The sequence below is a fragment of the Sciurus carolinensis genome, chromosome 4 (assembly GCF_902686445.1).
Source record: "Sciurus carolinensis chromosome 4, mSciCar1.2, whole genome shotgun sequence".
NCBI classification, from domain to species: domain Eukaryota; kingdom Metazoa; phylum Chordata; class Mammalia; order Rodentia; family Sciuridae; genus Sciurus; species Sciurus carolinensis.
Genome location: NC_062216.1, coordinates 173,835,832 through 173,856,615, shown reverse-complemented (window position 1 = coordinate 173,856,615; position 20,784 = coordinate 173,835,832). Strand labels below are relative to the sequence as shown.

The 20,784-nt window shown below is 48.4% G+C and overlaps 1 protein-coding gene across 3 annotated transcripts in view; it reads right to left on the bottom strand.

Annotated features, from left to right (window-relative positions):
- Tbc1d22a (TBC1 domain family member 22A) overlaps positions 1 to 18,546 on the bottom strand; it is a 338,112-nt gene extending 319,566 nt beyond the window's left edge. The window contains exon 1 of one of the 3 annotated variants that reach the window (XM_047549403.1): positions 18,319 to 18,546. In XM_047549403.1, the coding sequence (XP_047405359.1) occupies positions 18,319 to 18,380 (62 nt within the window). In that variant the 5' untranslated portion in view covers positions 18,381 to 18,546. The remainder of the gene's footprint in view (positions 1 to 18,318) is intronic. The other 2 variants (XM_047549401.1, XM_047549404.1) reach the window with 2 other exon arrangements.
- Positions 18,547 to 20,784: the final 2,238 nt, after the last annotated feature.

The following is a 20,784-nucleotide window of genomic DNA, read 5'->3' as shown; positions in this document are numbered from 1 at the left end:
GGACTCCGGTGGGAGAAAAACTGGAATTAGGAGTCAAAACTCTGCCCACAGGGGAAGTCCAGGCCAAGGCTGTGCTGGAACACAAGTTGGCTTCACTACCAAAAATGGATCAATATAAAAAACCACATTAACAGAATAAAGGACAAAACCATATGATCATTCTACACAAGTACAGAAAAGGCATCTGACAAAATCTGATACCATTTCATGATAAAAATTCTCAACTAGCCAGGAAGAGAAGGTAACATCTTCAAGCTGATGAACATTTTCAAACTCCACAGCTAACACTCCAATTAACGGTGATGAACTAAAGATCCTCCTCCTAAGTTCAGGAAGGGGACAAGCATAACTGTTCTCATCACTCTTGCTCAACATTGTACCAGAAGTCCCAGTCAGGTAAATCATACAGTGAGAAATAAAAGGTATCTGGGCTAGAGTAATACTGACAAGAAAAAATAAGCTTTTTTTTAAATACACTCCTTTTGTAAATATTTTTTAGCTGTAGATGGACACAATATCTTTATTTATTTTTATGTGGTGCTGAGGATCGAACCCAATGCCTCACACATGCGAGGCAAGTGCTCTACCACTGAGGTACATCCCCAGCCCAAGAAAAAATAATCCTGTATTTAAGAAGTCCTAAGAAATTCATTAAAAATCTATTAGAACTAAAAAAAACAAGGTTCCAGGATACAAGATCAACACACAAGTCAAATGCATGTCTACACATGTGCAAAAAAAAAAATTTAAAAATGAAATTAAGAAAATAATTCCACTAGAGCAGAAAAAAATTAAATATTTAGGAATAGATTTAACAAAAGTACAAAAATTTACATTTTGAGAACTAAAAAACATTGCTGAAAGAAATTGAAGACCTAAATAATCAGAAAGCTATCCCATGTTCATGCATCAAATGACTGAATATTAAGAGGGCCAGACTCCCCTAACTCAATAGACTCAAGTGAAATCCCTACCAAAATTCCAACTGCCTTCTTTGCAGAAATTCACACACTGATCCTGAAACTCATGCAAAATTCAAGGGACCAAGAACAGCCAAAGCAATCAGGAAAAATAATAATAATTTCAGATTTCAAAACTTACTACAATTCAGCACCCAGGTTGTAGAGTCCTGGCAGAGAGAGAAATAGAGATCAATGGACAGAACTTAAAAGTCCAGACTCAAATCCTTGTCTTTACAGTCACCTGGGCTTGACAAGGGTGCCAAAACGAATCAGTGAGGAAAAACTGTCTGGTCAACAAGTGGTGCTGGGACAAGTCCAAATCCACATATAAAACAATAAAGGTGCATCCCTGCTTCTTACCACACACAAAACGAAACACAAAACCAGTGACCAAGTGGGGCTGGGGTTGTGGCTCAGTGGTAGAGCGCTTGCTTACCATGGGTAAGGAACTGGGTTCAATCCTCAGCACCACATAAAAACAAATAAATACAATGGTTCAATTCTTTAAAAAAAAAAAAAATCAGTGGCCCAAACATAAGAGAACTAAAACTATGAACCTTAATCAGCAAAAATATAAGAGTGATCTTCACTAGATAATCTCTTTTTAGATATGACACCAAAACCAACAAAAATAAAAAACTAAAAAATGTTTGTGCTTCAAAGGCTACCATCAGGAAAGTAGAAAAACAACTCAAATAACAGGAGAAATTCTTAGCAAATCATATATCAGATAAAGGTTCTTGTATCAAGAACATATGAAGAATTCTTAAACCTCACTAATAAAAAAAAAAATGTTAGAAAGAGGCAAAGGGCTGAGCTCGGTGGCACATGTCTATAGTAATCACAGTGACTGAGGAGGTTGAAGCAGGAAGATTCAAGTTCAAGGCCAGCCCAGGCAACTTAGCAAGACCTACTCTCAAAAAGAGAGGACTGGGGGTACAGCTCAGTGGTAAAACATTCCTGGGTTCAATGCCTAGTACTGGGAAAAAAAATTTTTTTTTAAAGACAATAGCATGTTTGTTAGGTGGTAGAGAAAATGGAACTTCAAAGGTCACTGAGGGGAGTGAAAAGTGGTGCAGCTGCTTTGAACAGACTAACAGTTCCTCAAACAAGTAAATATAGTTTCTTACAACCCAGTAATTCCACTCCCAATATTACATACCCAAGACAAAGGAAAAGGCATCCATGCCAAACTGTGTACAGAGGGCTGAGTTGTGGCTCAGTGTTGGAGCACTGGTCTAGCGTGCGCTGAGGCCCGGGGTTTGGACCTCAGCACCACATAAAAATAAAGGCACTGTATTCACCTACAACTAAAAAATTTATGTTAAAAAAATCTGTACAGAAATGTTACAGAAGCCTTATTCATAACGACAAAAGGTAGAAATAACTCGTGTTAATGAGTATTATTTTGCTATAAAACATACATGCTAAAAGGACGAACCCTGAAAACAAGAAGTACAAGAAACCAATCAAAACACACATGATTCCATTTACTAGAAATGTCTAGAAGAGGCAATTCTACAGAGAGAGCATCTATTATTGGTTGTTCAGGGCTCAGGGTAAGGGAGGCTGGGGTGACACAGGGATTGTTTTTGTTTTGTTGTTGGAATGTTACTTCAGATGACAAACATGTTCTAAAATTGTGGCTATACAATTCTTTGAAAAAACTAAAAACATTGAATTACTAATTTAAATGGCAAATGCTATTATGTGTGAATTTAAACAGGTGCCCTGTGTTTCAGCGGGACCTCAATGAAGAGACTGTCACTTTATAAAAGGCAATGCAATTGCCACTGGCTTCCTGGATTCTCTCTCAGAACCCAGTCGGCATTCTGTGAGGAAACCCACCAGCTTGAGGAGTGCCAGGGGTGCCCACCAGCTGGGGCTCCAGCTGACAACTACATCCACCACTGGACCAGTGACTCAGCCTCCTATTCCAGCCCTGACTCAAGTCCTCCCAGTGATACCCAGGACACCATAGAGCAGAGCAGCAGTCCCCACTGTATCCTACCAGACTTTCTGACCACAGAATCTATGAGTAGAATCAAACACTTGCCATATGCCAAAAAATTACATATGGATAGACAGATTTTTTTTAAGGCACATTGTCTGTTTAGGTCAAGCACAACACATTTGTTGTGTCCTTTTCCTAAAATTGGTCGGAGGCCTCTGTGATACTGGCAGAAAGCTTCCAGGTTTAAGAATCAAAAGGTCCAGGATCAAGTTTCAGCTCCAACACTTAGTAGCTGGTAGGTTTTATTGTTGTTTATTAGTTTGCTTGTTTTGCGGTCCTGGGGATCGAAACAAGGGCCGTGCCCCATTCAAGTCCAGCCTGGGCAACATAGTGAGACCCTCAGCAATTTAGGGAGACCCTGTGTCAAAATAAAAAACAAAAAGGGTTGGGAATCTCACACACACACAAAAGAAAAACAATGTGCCTGAAATGAGATAACCAGGTGTACTCACTGTCAGCATACTGTCTTCACTCCATGCTCACACTCCTCCTGTAACTCCCAGTGCATTTACACATTCAACAACAGTAGCAGTCTGGGCTACAGTGCACTATTTGCATGCCATCTTCACAAGAGCCTCTGTGGCGGCACCAGAGACTTCAGGCTTTTCCTTCCAGCAGAGCTGGAAACTCATTAATTCCTCATAGGCAAGCCACTTGTGTTTCCTGGGCAGAAAATGTTCTCACAAAGTTCAAGCTCAGACCAGAGGAACCTCAGTTCATCTAATTAAAACTGCATTTTTATTTGGTCTTGCATAGCTAAAAAGAAAAACAGACTTCCATAAAGTTATTTGAAAAGAAGTGGCAACTAAGCCACCTACCTCATTCAGATAATGAAATCTTTCTTCAAAACAGTACATTAACTAACAATCTTTTTACATAAGTCATACTGGTGTAAAATTCTGCAGCATTCTACCGTCTTAAAGACAGCCTCAGTGATTCTTCATGAAAAGCAGATCCACATGATACAATGTCACCTCCTGGTACACAAGCCTAGAAAAAATCCCTGCACAAGTACAGGAGACAGAGTCAGCTAAGTTTGCAATACTAAAAAAGAAAAAAGACTTTTTTGAGAAAAATTCAGATGTCCATTACAAACTGAAGGATGAATAAACAAAGTGATGCATCTATATATAATAGGATACTAACCACAACAAATATGAACCAGACCTAACAGAACTGACAGAGATAAATTCATAAATAGAACACTGGAGAGAAAAGCAACCTGAATATGTATGTATTCACACACACACACACACACACACACACACACACACACAAAGACACACAGCATTAATCCTTTATTAATTTTTTTTTTTTTTTAAGCCAGGCACAGTGACTCACACCTGTAATCCCAGCTACTCAGGAGGCTGGGACAGGAGGATCTCAAGTTTGCAACTAGTCTGGGAAGCTTAGCAATACCCTGTCTCAATTTTTAAAAAACAAAAGAAAAGGGGTTGGGATGTAGTTCAGGGGTAGAGCACACACCTCACATGGTGGGGACCTGGGTTCATTCCCTACCAAAAAAAGGAGGGGGTTGTAAATGTACAATACTATATGTCAATTTTGAACACCCATAAGTGGTAAAAACCCCTGCATGCATGATTCAAGGTAGTGATCACCCAAGGGGAAGGGGAAGGAAATTGGCCCGGGAAGCTGGAGCAGGGGTGCCTGAGCACTGTGTGTATTTCTCAGTCAAGACCACGCAGGCCCTGGGAGGTGAGCGTGCTGTGGCAGCAGACAACACCACTGCAGCACTTTCCTGTCTACTCAGAAGGGCGGGAAAAGGAAGGATTCCCCATAATGGGGTTCTGAAAAGTCTTCAGTCTCCACTCATTTCACCTTGTACACAGAAGACTGCCAAAACATCAGCCTGACCTCCCTAGCCATCAGAGAACTGCAGATCAAAATCACAATGAGGGCTGGGGCTGTAGCTCAGTGGTGACGCGCTTGACTAGCATCCTTGAGGCGCTGGATTCCATCCTCAACACCACATAAAAATAAATAAATGAAATAAAAGTATCGTATCCATTTATAACTAAAAAAATATCACACACACAAACGAGAGCCAAGCACGGTGGCACACACCTGTAATCCCAGCAGCTCGGGAGCCTGAGGCAGGAGGATCACAAGTTCAAAGCCAGCCTCAGCAAAAGCGAGGCACTAAGCAACTAAGTGAGACCCTGTCTCTAAATAAAATACAAACAAGGGCTGGGGATGTGACTCAGGGGTTTAGTGCCCCTAAGTTCAATCCCTGGTACCCCCAAAAAAAACACAGTGAGACACCACTTCACCCCAGCAGGATGGCAAAATTTTGAACAGAGAGGTAAATACTGCCTCGAGAATGCAGAGAAACAGGAGCCCTGGCCTCTGGCCACCGGTGAGATGAAAAATGGTGCAGCCACGTAGGAAGAAGCCTGGCAGCTCCTCAAAGCTGAACAGTCACCACACAATCCACAGCTCCCCTCCAAGGTATGCACCCCGGAAAAGTGATACATGTCCACACAAGAACCCGTATAGCCCTGTTCATAAGCACCAAAAAAGTGGACATGTCCAATGTCCACTGGCTGAAGAACGGGTAAGCAAACCATGGCCTATCCACACAGTGGAATATCAGGTCATAAAAGGAACAAAGCACTGATGGTCCCCACTTCCTGATAATTCAACTTCAATTTTCAAATCTACAATGGCGTGAAAGTAACACATACTCAAGCAGAAAGCATACTTCTGATCTTCTCCCAGGTTAGATATGCACATAAAATGCCTCCCTCAGCACTGGGCGGTGTCAGTGACTGCAGCTCTCCATCAGGCCAAGATCACGCAGATCACAATGCTCTGCAATGCATTCTGCAGTTAAGCCAGAAGGGTGGGAGATCAGAGGTGTCAACTTCTCTTCCACCTGAAGGACACTGTCCACTTACAAGGTGCTTATCAGCACATAATCTCACTGGCGGTCAGGAGCACCTGTCCTGCTGTATACTACAGCATGGAACCTTGAGAATATTATGCCAACACATATGGTATGACCCCATTTCTATGCACACCCAGGACAGGTAAAACCATAGAGACGGTAATGAGTGGTTCCTAGGGACGAGGGGATGGGGAGTGATGAACTGTTCTAAAATTGATTATGATAATGATTTCATAACTGTGAGCACACTTAAATTGAACATTTCAAATAGGTGAACTGCATGGTATGTAAGTGACATCTCTATATGAACAGATGTGACAGATGAGGGAAGGAAAGGGAGGGACAAAGGCCTCCTCCCTGACTGCACTGAGTCCAGGAACGTCAGGAGGCCATGCAGGCAGAGGCCAGGTAAGCAAGGCTCCTCCACACTGAGCACCTGGCTGAACACTGTCACCCACTAAACCTCTCCCCATCCTGAATAACTAAAGTTCCTAATGGTGTCACCACAGAAGTAAAAATTTCAGCATGCTTCATGTGAAAATGACAGAAACTTTATCATCCCCCAAACTAAGAAAATGGAAACTTCAGGACTGATCTGGTACCAGCGAGCAACAGGAGGGGCCATTCTGGTGATCCCCACTGTGCGGCCAGGAAGGAGACTCTCAGGTGGAAGAAATGAACAAGTAAACGAATGAAGGTTCCAAGCTGTGACATACACAGTCCAGGTGAAGTGGAATGATCCAGACCTGAGGAGGCAGCCAGACGCCCAGGGCACTGTCTCCTGAAGAGGACCCTCCCAGACGGCCCCTGGGGTTCATGACAAGGCTCACTTACCTTTCACACAAAGAAACTCCATTTAATGCCACCACTAGGAAGCCAAGAAGTGGACAAAGAACAGGTGGGAAGGCATCATGCAAAAGTGGAGGGTGGCTCCAGGGAGGCAGGTCTGCAGGAGGACAGGCACCGTCGGCAGGAAACACCGAAAGGCCTTGAGAGCAATACCACCAGTCCAGACCCACTGTATCTCAGACAGCGACGTCTAAAAGAAGAAAAAACTCGGAATCCAATCCTTTCCGAAAAGTTCCCGTGGGCAGCCAAGTTTCCTGGCATGGGCTTCCCTTGCACCATGAGACACATTTCCTACAACACCTTCACGGAGTCACTCGGCAGACGCTGTGCCCTGCCATGCCCAGTGCTGGTGCCAGAAGGAAAACAGCACACAAGTGACAGCCTGGTCTCAGGGCACTTGCAGGAGCCAGGAGACCACTGAGTTGGCAACAGCAGGAGGCACCCCAGGGTCCTTGAGAGATTTGGGCTTGAATCTGGAGCCCTGCTCCAAGGTACTGGCCTTGAAAACAAAACTGGCAGTACAGACCAGACAGCTGTGTCTGCAAATTCAGCGGCAGCTGGCAAAGACAGGGGTGAGTCAACAGTGAAGACGGAGAAGAGAGGTGTTGAGTGTCCTGAGCATGACACAATGAGAGCAATGACTGCCTCCATGTTTCACATACAGAAAGTAAACAAGCCAATCACCTAGCCAGCTATGGTTCAGGCTCTGCCACCTCTCAGCCCCAAGCGTGGCCACTACTCACTGCCCCCTCTGGGTTCAAAAGCAATTTTCTGAATTATGAACTAAATTAGAAAATGATTTACCATCAGGTTCATCCTAACACATAGTGATGCTCCCCAGATTTATAAGAACTAACTTTTCCAAGGAAATTAACTTGAGAGGGCTTTGGAGAAAAATATACCAAAACACCACCATTCCAACAGTCCCCTCCGCCCACAGCATGATCTGAAATTCATGTGTGTTAACTGCAGAAAAGATGTGGCCCCAGGGACACAACTGAAGAGGGTCATCAGGGCTGTCCCTCCACTAATACCCTCACCACTCTGCCTGGCAATAACATCCCCCTGTCCTCGGCTCCCGGTGATCTGGTGTCCCCTGGGCCATGCGCACCAGAGCACTGAGAGTCCACGAGCACCTGGGCAATTACTGAGCCAGTGACAGTGTGGGTCTGTCCAGGACACCTGCAGGCTCTACCCACAAAGCCCAGTCCCCAGTCCTCCTGTCATGCTCTCTCCTGATCCTCAACCAGCTCCAGGAAAATGACTTTCAAACAAGGGCCTCCAGTTGGAACCATTGCCAGCTCAGCCACCAACTAACCAGCCCACACTAACAGGTCCACCACGAGAGTCACCTCTGCCCCTGTTCACAAAAGCCCACCCTGGACAATGTCGGCACTGTTCACTAGCCCTGCAGGGTCAAGACAGTGCTCATCCTGCCTAACACCTCCCCCAGGCGCCACCTCCATCCAGTGGCCTCCTAGCTCTTCATGGGCCAGGTTCTGGCAACTGAACTCCAACAGTCCCACTGCCCTGGACCATCATTCCATCTCCTCTCACCCTGGCCACATTTCCATTCTCTCCACAACTTAAGCTCCATGAACAGCAAAGCACAAAGCCTAAGGACCATGGTGTCTCCCAGAGGAAGCACCCCACCACAGTCGGTCTCCACGTCTCCCAAGATGCCCCGGAACCTTCCCTTGTCAGCCCAAACCCAGGCCCACCCTCAGCCCATGGAGGAACTGCAACAGTCCCCAGCTGCCTCCAGCTCTGGCATCAGCCCTGACCTCCTGTGCCAGTCAGGGAAAGCCACTCATGGCCTACGATCCTTCAAGGCCCTAAGAAAGAACTCAGCACCTCTCAGGCTCCCTGCCAGGGCTGCACGTGCTCTCCTGTCCCTCTCTGGCTCATATGCACACTCCCAGTCGTCACCTTCTTCAATGCAGGACACACAATCTGTAATAAATGCTGCTGGGTAAACTGAACTGTCACCACTCCAACAGTCCCCTCCTCTCACTCCCCTCCTCAGCTGGGCCATGGCCCTCACCTGCTCTCACCTCCTTATTCCCCTCAGCCATGGGCCTCACCTCCTCTACCCCTCTACCCTTTGACCCCTTTTCCCCTCAACCATGACCCTCACTTCCTCTCACTCTGCTTTTCCCCATGGCCATGGATCTCATCCTGGATCCCAGCTTGGCCTTGTCCTACCTAGGCCACATGAGTCTGGTCTGTCCCCTTGACCTGAGTGAGCCTCAGCCTCGCACACAGTAAGAGCACAAGATGCCAGGCGCAGTGGTGCACACCTATAATTCCAGCAGCTCGGGAGGCTAAGACAGGAGGATCACGAGTTCAAAGCCAGGCTCAACAAAAGCGAGACACTAAACAACTCAGTGAGACCCTGTCTCTCAATAAAATACAAAATAGGGCTGGGGGTATAGCTCAGTGGTTAAGTGTCCTTGAGTTCAGATCAGACTGTCCCTGCTCAGAACCTTCCCCAGCTGCAAACACAAAACAGCTTCCAGTCTAAACTCCCAAGCACACCACTCTAAGCAACTGACCCCTCCCTGCCTGCCGTCCACACAGTCTGCCCTCGTCCCTGACGCCAGGCTCCTCTGTTCTTACGGAGCTGTCCCATAAGACTTTTCCTCAATCCCACCTGGGTTCACACCCTTCCAAAGCCAAGAAGGTCCTGCCCAGCCCCTGTCTACAGAATATTCCAGACAAGAGCCCGAAGGGAAAGACGATGTTACCTCATTCACAGTATTTCCTCCCACCACTGCCATGCTGACCACAAGCTCCCCTGGGGTAGAAGTACCTGCTGGCATCTCTGCCTCCTCTGCACACCCCAGGGCCCAGTGTGCACAGAGGGCATCCAGAGACTGCTTGGTGCGGTCTCTCTTTTTTACAATGCAAACGTTTGAATGACTAGGGAGCTTTTCTTTGAAGAAATTTTTCAAAAACACAGTACATCCCTCATAATAAATATAACCAGATAACATCTCTTAAAAGTTCCTGTGCTTCTGCGTTTGGCCCATTGTACCAGAGCCAGGTCATGATGAGTTAGGAAAGCCCATCTGGCTGACACAGAAAATGCTACCCAGGCTCTGGTGACCAGTTTGATACGGAAAATTAACCAAGCCAAGGATTAATTCAAAGAGAAAACAAAACAGGGCGCCACATCAATGTTTCTTTAAGAACCACTGCATGAAGCAGCAGTCGCTGTACAAGGGTCACAGTGCACCTGAGAACACTGACTGCACCAGGGTCCCCCACCACCACAAAAGCCAGTCCCAAGCCCTGACAGGAGGAGGAAACTATCGGCATAGGTCCTACAAAACTGTGGTTGACGCTCCTAACCGGTCTTCCTCCCAGACTCCACCTCAACTGAAAGAAGCAAGACAGTGCTCCCTTTTCCTGACTCAAGGGCCAGTTTGTGGGGAGGCCCACCCACTTGCTGGCTGGCCACATGCAAATACATTCCATGAAGACAATGGAAGCCATGGACTGCACACTCTCAGGGGCTGCCCCAGCCTCTGACGTCCACAATGACAGGGAGGGATTCCTCCTCTCTCCAAGACCCAGTCCTTTGCTCTGCCTCTGGGCCCATGACATGCCCCAACCCACCCTGCCGAGGGCTCATCTCTCATCCAGGGGAGAGAGACTGGCAAGGTTTGTCTCTCCATCGATGCAGCTGGAAAAGCACACCAGGGGAGAAGCAGCTGCGGCTCAGGGCACACTGAGGAGCTCTACCACGGGTCTGGCCTCTGGCACAGCGTGCCAAGAAGAAAGATGGGAGTCCTACCACAAGCCAGGGCACAATATCCATCTGGCATCCAACCTGGGAGAGTGAACCCTGAAGCAAGCAAGAACACCTGGGAAGAAACATGGGGGACAGAGCAAATGCTTTCAGATGCCCAGACACACGGGAGGCCACAGAGCCAGAAAGGCCTCTGCCTTGGACGGGTGGGCCAGTGCAGGCAAGCCCCATTCACCACGGAGCATGGGCCTGGGGCAGAAACTCAGCTCCCTCACTGCAGCCCAAGCAGGGAGGCAGGCAGTCATGGAAGGGGATCCCCATAACGCTGGCTCTGCCTGCACCTGGTCCGCAGGTCCAAGAGCATCCTCGGCCCTCAGTCTGAACATGCAGCTGCTCTAACCAGTTGAGCACATCACGTGTTAAGTGCCCCATCGTGACCCTTAGCACTTGGGGTGGCATTCTCATACTAATCCCCAGGAAAATGGAAATAACATTTCAGAAAGGGAGACAAGAAGGCTGGGAATACTCAAAACAAGTCTCCCATAGCACGGGTCCCAAAAAACGGGAAGAGCACAGCAGCCCTGCTCCCTCCCCACCCACTCAGGGCTCTGACACCTCTTCCTCCTCTCTGCAAAGGGCACCAAGATGAACCTAGAAGAAGCTGCTCACCTTGCCCCAGAAGAACCCCCAGAGAGGCAGCCTCGCACTGTCTTGTGTGGTGTTTGGTCTCTAGGCCCTGAGAAGGACAGCAAAGGCACAGACTATGGACACTGACTCCTTGGATTCAAGTCCAGGCTCTCTCACAAACTGAATGACTGAGCAAATGACTCAGCTTTCAAATCTACTTCCTCATCTGTAAGACAGGGAATCCATGGTCCCCTTCCCCATTGCGGCTGCTGTGAGCAATGGCCCAAGGCAAGCACTACACAATCACTAGAACAAGGTGTCCTCCACAGCCAGGCCCTTTTGGGCTTGTCTCCACACCATGAGCGCAGCACAGAGCACCTGCCCTGGACCTGCCCTGCACAGACCTCTCCCGGGAGTCCTCAAGACAGAAGCATGTGCTCAGTCATTCCCGCTCCCAGGGCCAAACAGTGACGCTCAGGTCCTCCACCCCTCACTCTCTTGATAGCAGGACACCAGTATCTGTTCCAGGACCCTGTTGCATCAAAAGGGCTGCCCAGAGCAGGCCTGGACAAGGCAGGTATCTAGGCTGACTAGCACGGGAAATAGAAAGTGCACCGCTCCACTGTCAGAATACAGCGTTAGCCTTAATGAGTGAGATCCAACTGCAGCCATGTTAACTACAGCCCTGCCCTTTGCCTGCCCCCATTTTAAAAAATCATATAGATTGTAACCACCCTGCATGGCTCTTAGCAGGGCAAGGGGCAGCACTGCCTTAGGGATAAGCTGGCAGCCTGCCCGCCCAGGTGAGCTTGCTAGCCAGGTTCCCTAGAGCCCTTCTGGCAGAAGTAACTCTGCCTTTCCCACCACCTCCCAGCAGGCATTTGAGCTCTCGCGGCACCTGGGTAGTCCTGACACAGCAAGCCAGAGAGCAGCAGAAGACTGAACCTGCCAGAGGAGTGGGTGGGTGTCACGTGTTGGCCCCAGAGCCAAGACAGCCCTGTCCAGTCACCACTGCACTCCTCCTGGCTGCACATGGGCCAGGCGAACCACAGTGATCTGGGGAAAAGGAAAAGAGACAAGTCAGACTATATTCTCTTTGTTCCACCACGGCCTGACCTTTCCCTAACAATCTGCAAGGATAAGATACCACTTGCTACCCTCATGATTTAATAAACAAATAAATCATCAAGGATTTATTATTTTAAATCATGCTTGTCTTCATTTAAAATTAACAAGAACCAGCACAGTGATGTCCACTTATAATCCCAGCAACTCTGGAGGTTGAGACAGGAGGATCACAAGTTCAAGGCCAGCCTCAGCAACTCAGCAAGACCCTGTCTCAAAATTTAAAAAAAAAAAAAAGGGAGGCAGGGGGAGCAGGAATGTAGCTCAGTGGTAAAGCACCACTGGGTTCAAACAAATAAAGATTAAATTACCAAGAATATAAATTTGCTGTATTAAACAAATGTGTAAAAGGAAAAATATGATTCACCTTAAATTAGTCTTACAATGTCTCTGAGACATTTAGTTACATGAAAAGTGACCAGTGAGGAGAAAAATAAGTAAAAGGAACTAGGACCATGGTGAAAACTCACTCACAGTGCTTCCAAGACCACAGCACACAAAGGGACAAGGAGACAAACCCAACTCCCCACCCAAAACAGAGTCCCTGCCAGGACACACTCCAGGGTTCCTGGGCTCTAAAACATGGATATCAGCAGTGAGGGCTCTTCCCCAATAAACAGCCACTTCACACCCACAAGCAGGACATAACGAGCCAAAAGAACATAGGAAGGAGAGCGGGCGGGTCCCAGGCCACAGCTAAGCATCTGACAAGAGAGACGGCAGGCACCTCTGTTCGGCAGGCACCTCTGTTCGGCTCCTGGGCCGAACCTCCAACCACCTCCTGTCACCTGGAACTGAGGGCACCCTGCAGAGCTCATCCAGCAGACTCCTGGCCACTAACCAAGGCCTCCTGCCCACATTCAAGAGCAGGGTTCTACTGAGGGAAGTGCTGAGGGCCACCTGCAATTCCTTCCCCTCAGGCACCCCTCAGCACACTCCCCACCACAGCACACATACTATCTTAAAGTTGTAGAGTCAGAAGTCCAAACGGATGTCACCAGCTAAAGTCTAGGAGTCAGTCAGCTGCCTTCCTTCCTGGAAGCTCAAAGGAAGAAGCCCTTTCCTGCTCATTCTGGCTGTGGGCAGAACTCAGTTTCTTACAGTCGTAGGATCTCCTGGGATCTCCTTACTGACAGCAGAAGGCCGGTCCCAGTTTCTAAAGGCGCCATATTCTGTGGCTCGTGACCCCACCCTCCACATGCAAGGCCAGCAACTACGGATCAAGCTACATCACCTTGAATCCCTCTGGCTACTTTCAGGAGTCCATATGGTTACATGGGGCCACCAGTGGTTCCACACAAGCCTATCATGTCAAGCTCAGGTAACTGGCAACCTCAATTCCCCTTTGTGGTATAAAAAAACATACTCACAGTTCCAGGGATGAGGAAGCAGACCCCTCTGGGGAGCTGTGAATCTGCCCACCACATTCCTGTCCCTCAGCCCAGAACCTGCACCTGCACCTGTCAGTGAATGTGTGAGCCTGCCCACTCCTCCCTGCAGCAGGACTCTCAGGCAGCCTGGCTCCTGCCTTGCTTCCAGGCCTTATCAAGCAGGATGTGTGCTCGGGGAGGACACAACATCCACCCACACAGGATCCTGCTCTTATGACAGCATGCTCAGATTGCTGCCTTCCAGAGCACAATGGCCAGCATCCACACCTGCGTGCCTGCCACCCCTGCTCCTCTGACCTCCCCCGGTCATGTCTCCTTGCCCACATTCAGCATAGTCGCTGGGACCTCAAAGGTGTTCACCACGTCTGAATGACTTCATTATCCCCCAACACCTCTCCTTCAGCGGGTGACTGACACTGGCCTGCTGAGCTGACTGTCCCATTTGCTCAGATTCCTGGTGACAGAGCCATGCACTTAGACAGTTCCTCTGCTCCAGCTGTATCCCAAGCACCATGACCTTGCCGACGTCAGGCTGGGACTTTCTTGCCACATCGCCTTACAAACGTCACAGTGCGGCACACCCTCCTGTCAGCAGAGCCATGCTAAAACAACCAACACCACAGCCTCACTGAAAGGCTGCTTGTGTTCGCAAGCCCAGCATGTGGGCATTTGTCTTGGCATTCCAAATGTGGCAGGAATTCCAAATGCAACTGCAGAAAGCAACAGCCTTCAAAGACCAAGTGAGCCCACGGCCCAAGAAAGAACGCCTCAGAGAAGCAGAGACCAGAGCTCCTGACTCAGACCACACCTCTGCCTCTCCAGTCAAGCCTCCGCCAGGTCTCACAAGAGGTCTGCGAGGGCCTCCTACCTGGTCTCCATGCTTTTGCCCTTGCTCCCCCCACACCTCCGTCTCAATGGAGCAGCCGGTCATCTGCTACACTGAAGGCAGTTCATGCCACACCTCTGCTCAAGCCTCACAAGCCCCTTGCCCCTTCAGGATGGACAAACAACAGCCCATGTCTTTACTGTGACCACATGACTGGCTGTAGTCACACTGGTCCCTTGCTCCTCCTCAAGCATGCCAGCCTCACGCCTGGGCCAGTTCTGAGCACCTGCTCACCCCTCTGCCTGAACTGCTCTTCTCTCAGCTGCCCAGGGGGTTTTCTCTCACCTCCTCCAAATCTTTACTCAAATGGCATCTTCTCAGTGAGGAGGTCCCTGGGTACTTTATCACCATGAAAGTCTCCCTGGGGCACCTGCCTCTAAGCTACCTACCCGCCTCCCCTGCCCCACATTTTGGCAGTAGTTATCACTCCCAACAGTGAAACTCTCTCATGATTACCAATCCTCTGCTCTTCCACATCCTTGAGCTCGGTGAAAGCACAGACCTTTCTCTTCACTGATGTAACCCTCACGCCTGGAGCCAGTTCAGGCACAGAGCATGGGTCAAATAAATACTGGATAAATGACAGATCAAACTCTCAAAACTAGTCCAAGAGGCCTCTTCCTTTTCTCACCAAAGAAACTCCACCTAACCAAACAAATCTTCCCCTGGTCACCACAGCCACACAGGTCTCATACAATCCTCTCACGTTATAAATGCAGAAACCAATGGCTTCAGGGTGACAAGATTTGGTGAACAGTTAACAGAAAGAGAAAGCAAAGAACCACCCAACTCCTACTCAGAGGTCTTTCTACCAGACCACACTTGCTGCCTCAACCAGAAAGGATATTTCTAAGAAAGGCTCAGACAAAAAGAAATTTCAGGGGAAAAAGAAAGTCTCGAATATATAACCAAAGACCAGGGTGTGCACAGAACAGGGTTTATCAATAAGATCAACTCTCACGCAGCATATGACTTGACCAAATCACTTATTCTCTTCAGACCCATGTGGAAGAGGGTCTGGATGAACCACCATCACTCAGTACCTAACAACGAAAGATGAGGCACACTCCCTAAACTTGCAGAGTTCACTGCCTGGCAAAAAAGGTAGTTCATAAAATACCCAAGTTCAAGCTGCATATCAACAGGCAAAGCTTCATAAAGAGGCATGCTACAGGTGAATTTTGAAAAATAAAAAAAGCAAGCCAGGCAAAGAGGAGGGAAGAGCACAAAAGTGAGAGGCACTGAACAGCATGGAACAAAGAACCCAGAAGCCCATTAGCACTGCTAGAGCAAAGTTCAAAGAAAGGCTGGGTAGGAGATGTGACTAAACACTCGAGTAGTGATGAGGTTGTAAAGGGCCTTAGACGTCATGTAAAACGTCCATTCGTGGCACAGCACTACAGGAGAAATTACCAATGGGCTTTAAACCCTCCTGCCTCAGGACAAAGGAGTGTTTTACAAACTACAAAACAAAGGTCGACGGAACACTTGTGAAGCACCAAGAATAGGACCTGGCAAACGGAGTGCCTGATGAACATAAGACACACATCAGGGCATAGTTAAGGGTATGCCATATAGAGGTCCCTCCGCAGTCGAGTATGGTATGCTAAAGTAGGTGTAGCTTCCCTCCTTAGTTTCCCTGTTGGAGGTTATCATGGGAACCACTGTCAAAGCCACAAGAGCCTAGTTAGCAGCTCTGCTGGCACTGCACTGGTATAGGTGAAGACCCACGGGGTGGGCAGTGACGACCACCACCACTTACTGATAGAAACAACACACCATCAAAAATTCTCCTTCATGGAGAGTTCAGTCTATCACGGGTGAGGGCCACAGGATGGAAAGCAACCCAGAGGCTGGGCAGGCCTCTCTGGTGGGCCCAGCCTCTGCCATTTGTCTTGCCCTCTTCAGTGACAACCTCTAACACCTGGGAGCTGCTCTCAAAAGGGCCTAAGACACAGCACAGCACCAAACTCCAAGGCTGGTTAATGCCACTTTCACAAAAGAAACTTGGGACTATTAATAGTTTCCTTGGCTACCATAACAAATCACCACAAATTCAGTGGCGTAAAGTAACAGTCATTTACTGTCAGTTCTGCAGACCAGAATTGTGAAACTGAAGTGTCAGCAGGGTCATGGTCTCCATGAAGTCTCCAAGGGAGTATCCTTCTCAGTCACTTCTAGCTTCTGATGGTCGCCAGTCATCCCTGGCTCTCATTGGTTGTAAACACATGGCTTTAATCTCTATTTCCATATTCACATGGCCACCTTCCTTATATCTCTTGTGTCTACGTACAAATTTTCCTTTTCTTATGAGGCCACTGGTCTTTGGATTAGAGCCAAATCCAGGATGACCTCATCTTCTTTATTACTTTTGCCAAGACCCCATTTACATATAAGGTCACACTCATAGGTTAAAGACAGACATGAACTTAAGACACCATTCAACTCAGTACAAAGACAAACTACCAAGAGACACAGTCTTCAATCCAAAGGTTTATTCACTGTTTTAACTCTATACAGCAGTTCTATTAGTCTTATTTCTCATTTGATAGTTAAGAACTAATTAGAGGGCTGGGGCTGGGGCTCAATGATGGAGCACTTGCCTAGCATGTGTGAGGCACTGGGTTTAATTCTCAGCACTACATATAAATAAAATAAAGGTCCATCAACAACTATAAGACAAAAAAAAATTTTTTTTAACTAATTAGAAGGCTCTGGATGAAGGGGAACCAAAACCTCAAGACCTGAAAGCAACACAAACAAGTTACAGTGCTATGGGATCCTTTGCCCTGTCACTACTGGGACTTCCTATACACTACTATTCCAGAATCTCCACCTCATTTTGGACCCTGATATTGGTTTTGATGAAAATTCATATTGTTCAATCAAGCCAAATACTAGCAGAGTAAAATAGGGACTCTGGCCACCTCTGATGACTCCCTTCAAGTCACTGTGTCTGAGCAATCTAACTCCCGGCTAACTCCCCACCACTCTGAAACGTAAGCTTCTCTGAGCGGATGAAGTGAATGCAGAAGTTCACAATTCTAAAACTTACACAATGGGGTCTACTATGAAACAAAGGAGCACAGGTCAGTTTACTGTGCTTTTGAGGATTCTACTTATTTTAATATCACAATTCTTAATTTTCAGTATCTCAGGCTTTAGTTTCAGGTTGGAACAAGGTGCTGTGAAACCTTGCAGCGCTTGTCTGATCTGTTCTCACCGATGGCTGACTTCACCCAAGGTATTTTTCAGGTAACGTCGCCTTCCCCAGGGCCCTGCGGGACTCGGCCACGCCGGAGGACTCTGAAGCTGTGCGACTTCCAAGGTACACCCGGGTGTTCATTTTTTTTATACTGTAACTTGCTTCCTGCGGCTGACACGGCACTGGAATTGGTTCAGAGGCCAGAAAGTGGGAAGGTGGGATTTACAGGGCGCCTCCAACGCTCTTCCCCGCTCGAGGCCAGGGCCGCAGAGGAGGGCAGCCAGGAGGCCCTTGGCGCCGGCCAAACGCTCGCCCCGGCCTGGGTCCCAGCGCGCCCTCGCTGGGGACGCGAGCCGAGCCAGCCGCCCGGCTTCCCGGGAGCCACAAGTCGGCACAAGCGCGGCGGGCTCGAGAGGGACCCACGCCGGCGCCTGCCTTCCCGGTCGGCCCGCGGCCCGCTCTCACGGCGGCCACAGGGGTCTTCGGGACCCCGCGGGGTCCCCTCCCCAGACCCTGACTCCAACCGCAGCCCCGCAAGTCGACGCGGCACCTGACCTCTGACCCCTGACCCGACCCGGCCCTCCCCGTCACACCCACCTGCCCGGGACCTTGCTGTTGCTGCGTTTCCAGAACTGCTTCCTGGCCCCGTCGCTGGCCATGGTCCCTCCTCATCCCTCACGCCCGCAGCCCCGACACCCCAAGTGTGGCCGGTCCGCCCCCGGCAGCCCTTTCCCGTAACCCAAGCGGTCCCTGAGCGCTCCCGGGACTCCCGAGCGTACAGCCGAGAGGTTCTTCCGCCTCCCAGCGGAAGTTGTGGCTCCGCGCGCCCGGAAGTCCCGCCTCCGTCCAGGCGGCGCGTGACGGCATTACAGCGCGACGACAGGAGGTGAGGGCGTCACCGGCGTGGCCGCGGACGCGTAGGTGGCTGAGTGGCTGTCAGGGAGGCTCCGGCCCGCTGACCCGAGCGCAGCACTCGCACAGCGGAGTCGGCCGGGTGTCCGTCCCCTGTTCGTTATTTGAGAGCCTTCTAAAAACTGTCCCTACAACAAAAGCAGCAAGGCCCCTTCTGGACCCGACGGCCGCTTGGCGCTTGGAAAGCAGAACTCGGCTGCAGGAGTGCTCCGCGCCGCATCGACGTGCACGAGTGGACGTCAGCAAATGCTGAGGACAAGCGCGTTTACCATGCGGCGGGGCGGGGGACACAACCACGAAGTGACGTGGAGCGTGTCCGAGGCAGCGGGCCAGCTTCAGCCGAAGAATGAGCACTGAGGAGCCTGAAGCCGGAACTCGACCGCTTTGAGCCACAGGCCGCGCGCACTGGAATGTATTTTTGCTTTTTGTTTGTTTGTAGTTTTAAGTGGACAGAAGGCCTTCTATTTGTTTGTTTTTATGTGGTGCCGAGGAGCGAACCCAGTGCCTCACACATGCTAGGCAAGCTCTCTGCCACTGAGCCACAGCCCCAGCCCGGGATGTGTTTTAAGGGTGAAATACGTACGGGACTCCAGTGGCTTGGTGTGAAAATAATAATTTTTATGTCGATTTGCATGTTGAATGATAATATTTGGATATGTTGGGGGTGATAGAATGCGTTGTTAAAAATCACTTTCGCGGGTTTTTACTTTTTTTTTTTTTTTTCCCCTTCTGGAGATTGTACCTAGGAACTCTACCACAGAGCTGTCAGCTCTTATTATATTTTTATTTTGAGACCATCTCTGTAGTCGGTGGGATTATAGGTACGCACCACTGCACCCAACTGTTTTTTACTTTCTTTCTTTTTTTTTTTTTTTTTCAATGTCACTACCAGAAAAGTTGAAGTTGTGAATAGTTTTGCATTGTATTTCTATGGCCTTAAACCAAAGACAGAGGGATCTGGCTTTCAGGCTGGAGTTTTGTTGTTTCCCCCATATAGGTGAACTTTAGTATAACATTTGGGAGCTCCAGGAAACGCCATCGGTTTTCTTTAGAAACAAATCACATTTTATTCTTTTTGGGCCTCCTGCATGTGAAAACACACTACCATTGAGTTACACCCTCAGCTCCTAATTATGTTCTCTGATTAACTGTGACCTTCACTTGTAATTCCAGTGGCTGGGGAAGCTGAGGCAGAGAAAGATGGCAAGGTAAAAATTCTGTCTCAGCAACTTCTGGAGGCCCTGTCTCAAAATTTTAGAAAAATAGAAAGGGCTGGGGATATGGCACAGTGGTTAAGTGCTCCCATGTTCAGTCCCTAGTACCCAAAAAAAAAAAAAGATTTTTCCATGCCTCTTCATCTATTGATAAGTAAAATCGATTTAGTACTTGCTCCTTGCCAGGTGTCACACTAAGGTACTTTATATTCATAATTTCAATCATATGCCAGCCATGTCCTCAGGACTACACAGCAGCATGAGAGGCTCTGTTAACTCTCATAACACTCAACTTTTATACCTGCTCTCTAAGAGCAAAGCCTTCCACAACTCTGCATACCCTGCAAAATCTACCTGACCACATTTTTATATCTGTCCACATTTAGTTTGTAAGATACTGCCGAGTATGGTCTGTGCCTTATCCTAATCTTATCCACAACAACAGCCTCAACACCTCACACAGTAAGCCTTCCATGAATGCTTGAAAAATGAATGACAACTGCAGGATCTCAGGTGTTCCCCTTTTGCCACTTCCACATCCTTTGAGGCATAGCTTTAAAAACTCTCCTCGAATTCTGTTTCTATACAAACTCCATGAATTTCCAGAGATCTGTATGGTGGTGACTTTATAAGGATCCTTTACTGACAGCCTCAAGAACTCTCCTGGAATCATCTACTAGTGGAGCTCAGGACAGCCCCAGAGATGAACTTCAAATACACTCTTAGGTCCTCTCCAGAGCATTGGGGACCTTGGAGGTTCTCTACGAATCAGTCTGGCTTATTGCATGAATCAGTGAATGAAGCTGGGCAAAGTGATGCATGCCTGTAATCCCAGCTACTGGGGAGCCTGAGACAGGGATTGCAAGTTTGAGGCCCACCTGGGCAACTTAGCAAGACCCTGTCTCAAAATAAAAAAGTTTTAAGGTCTGGGGTGTAA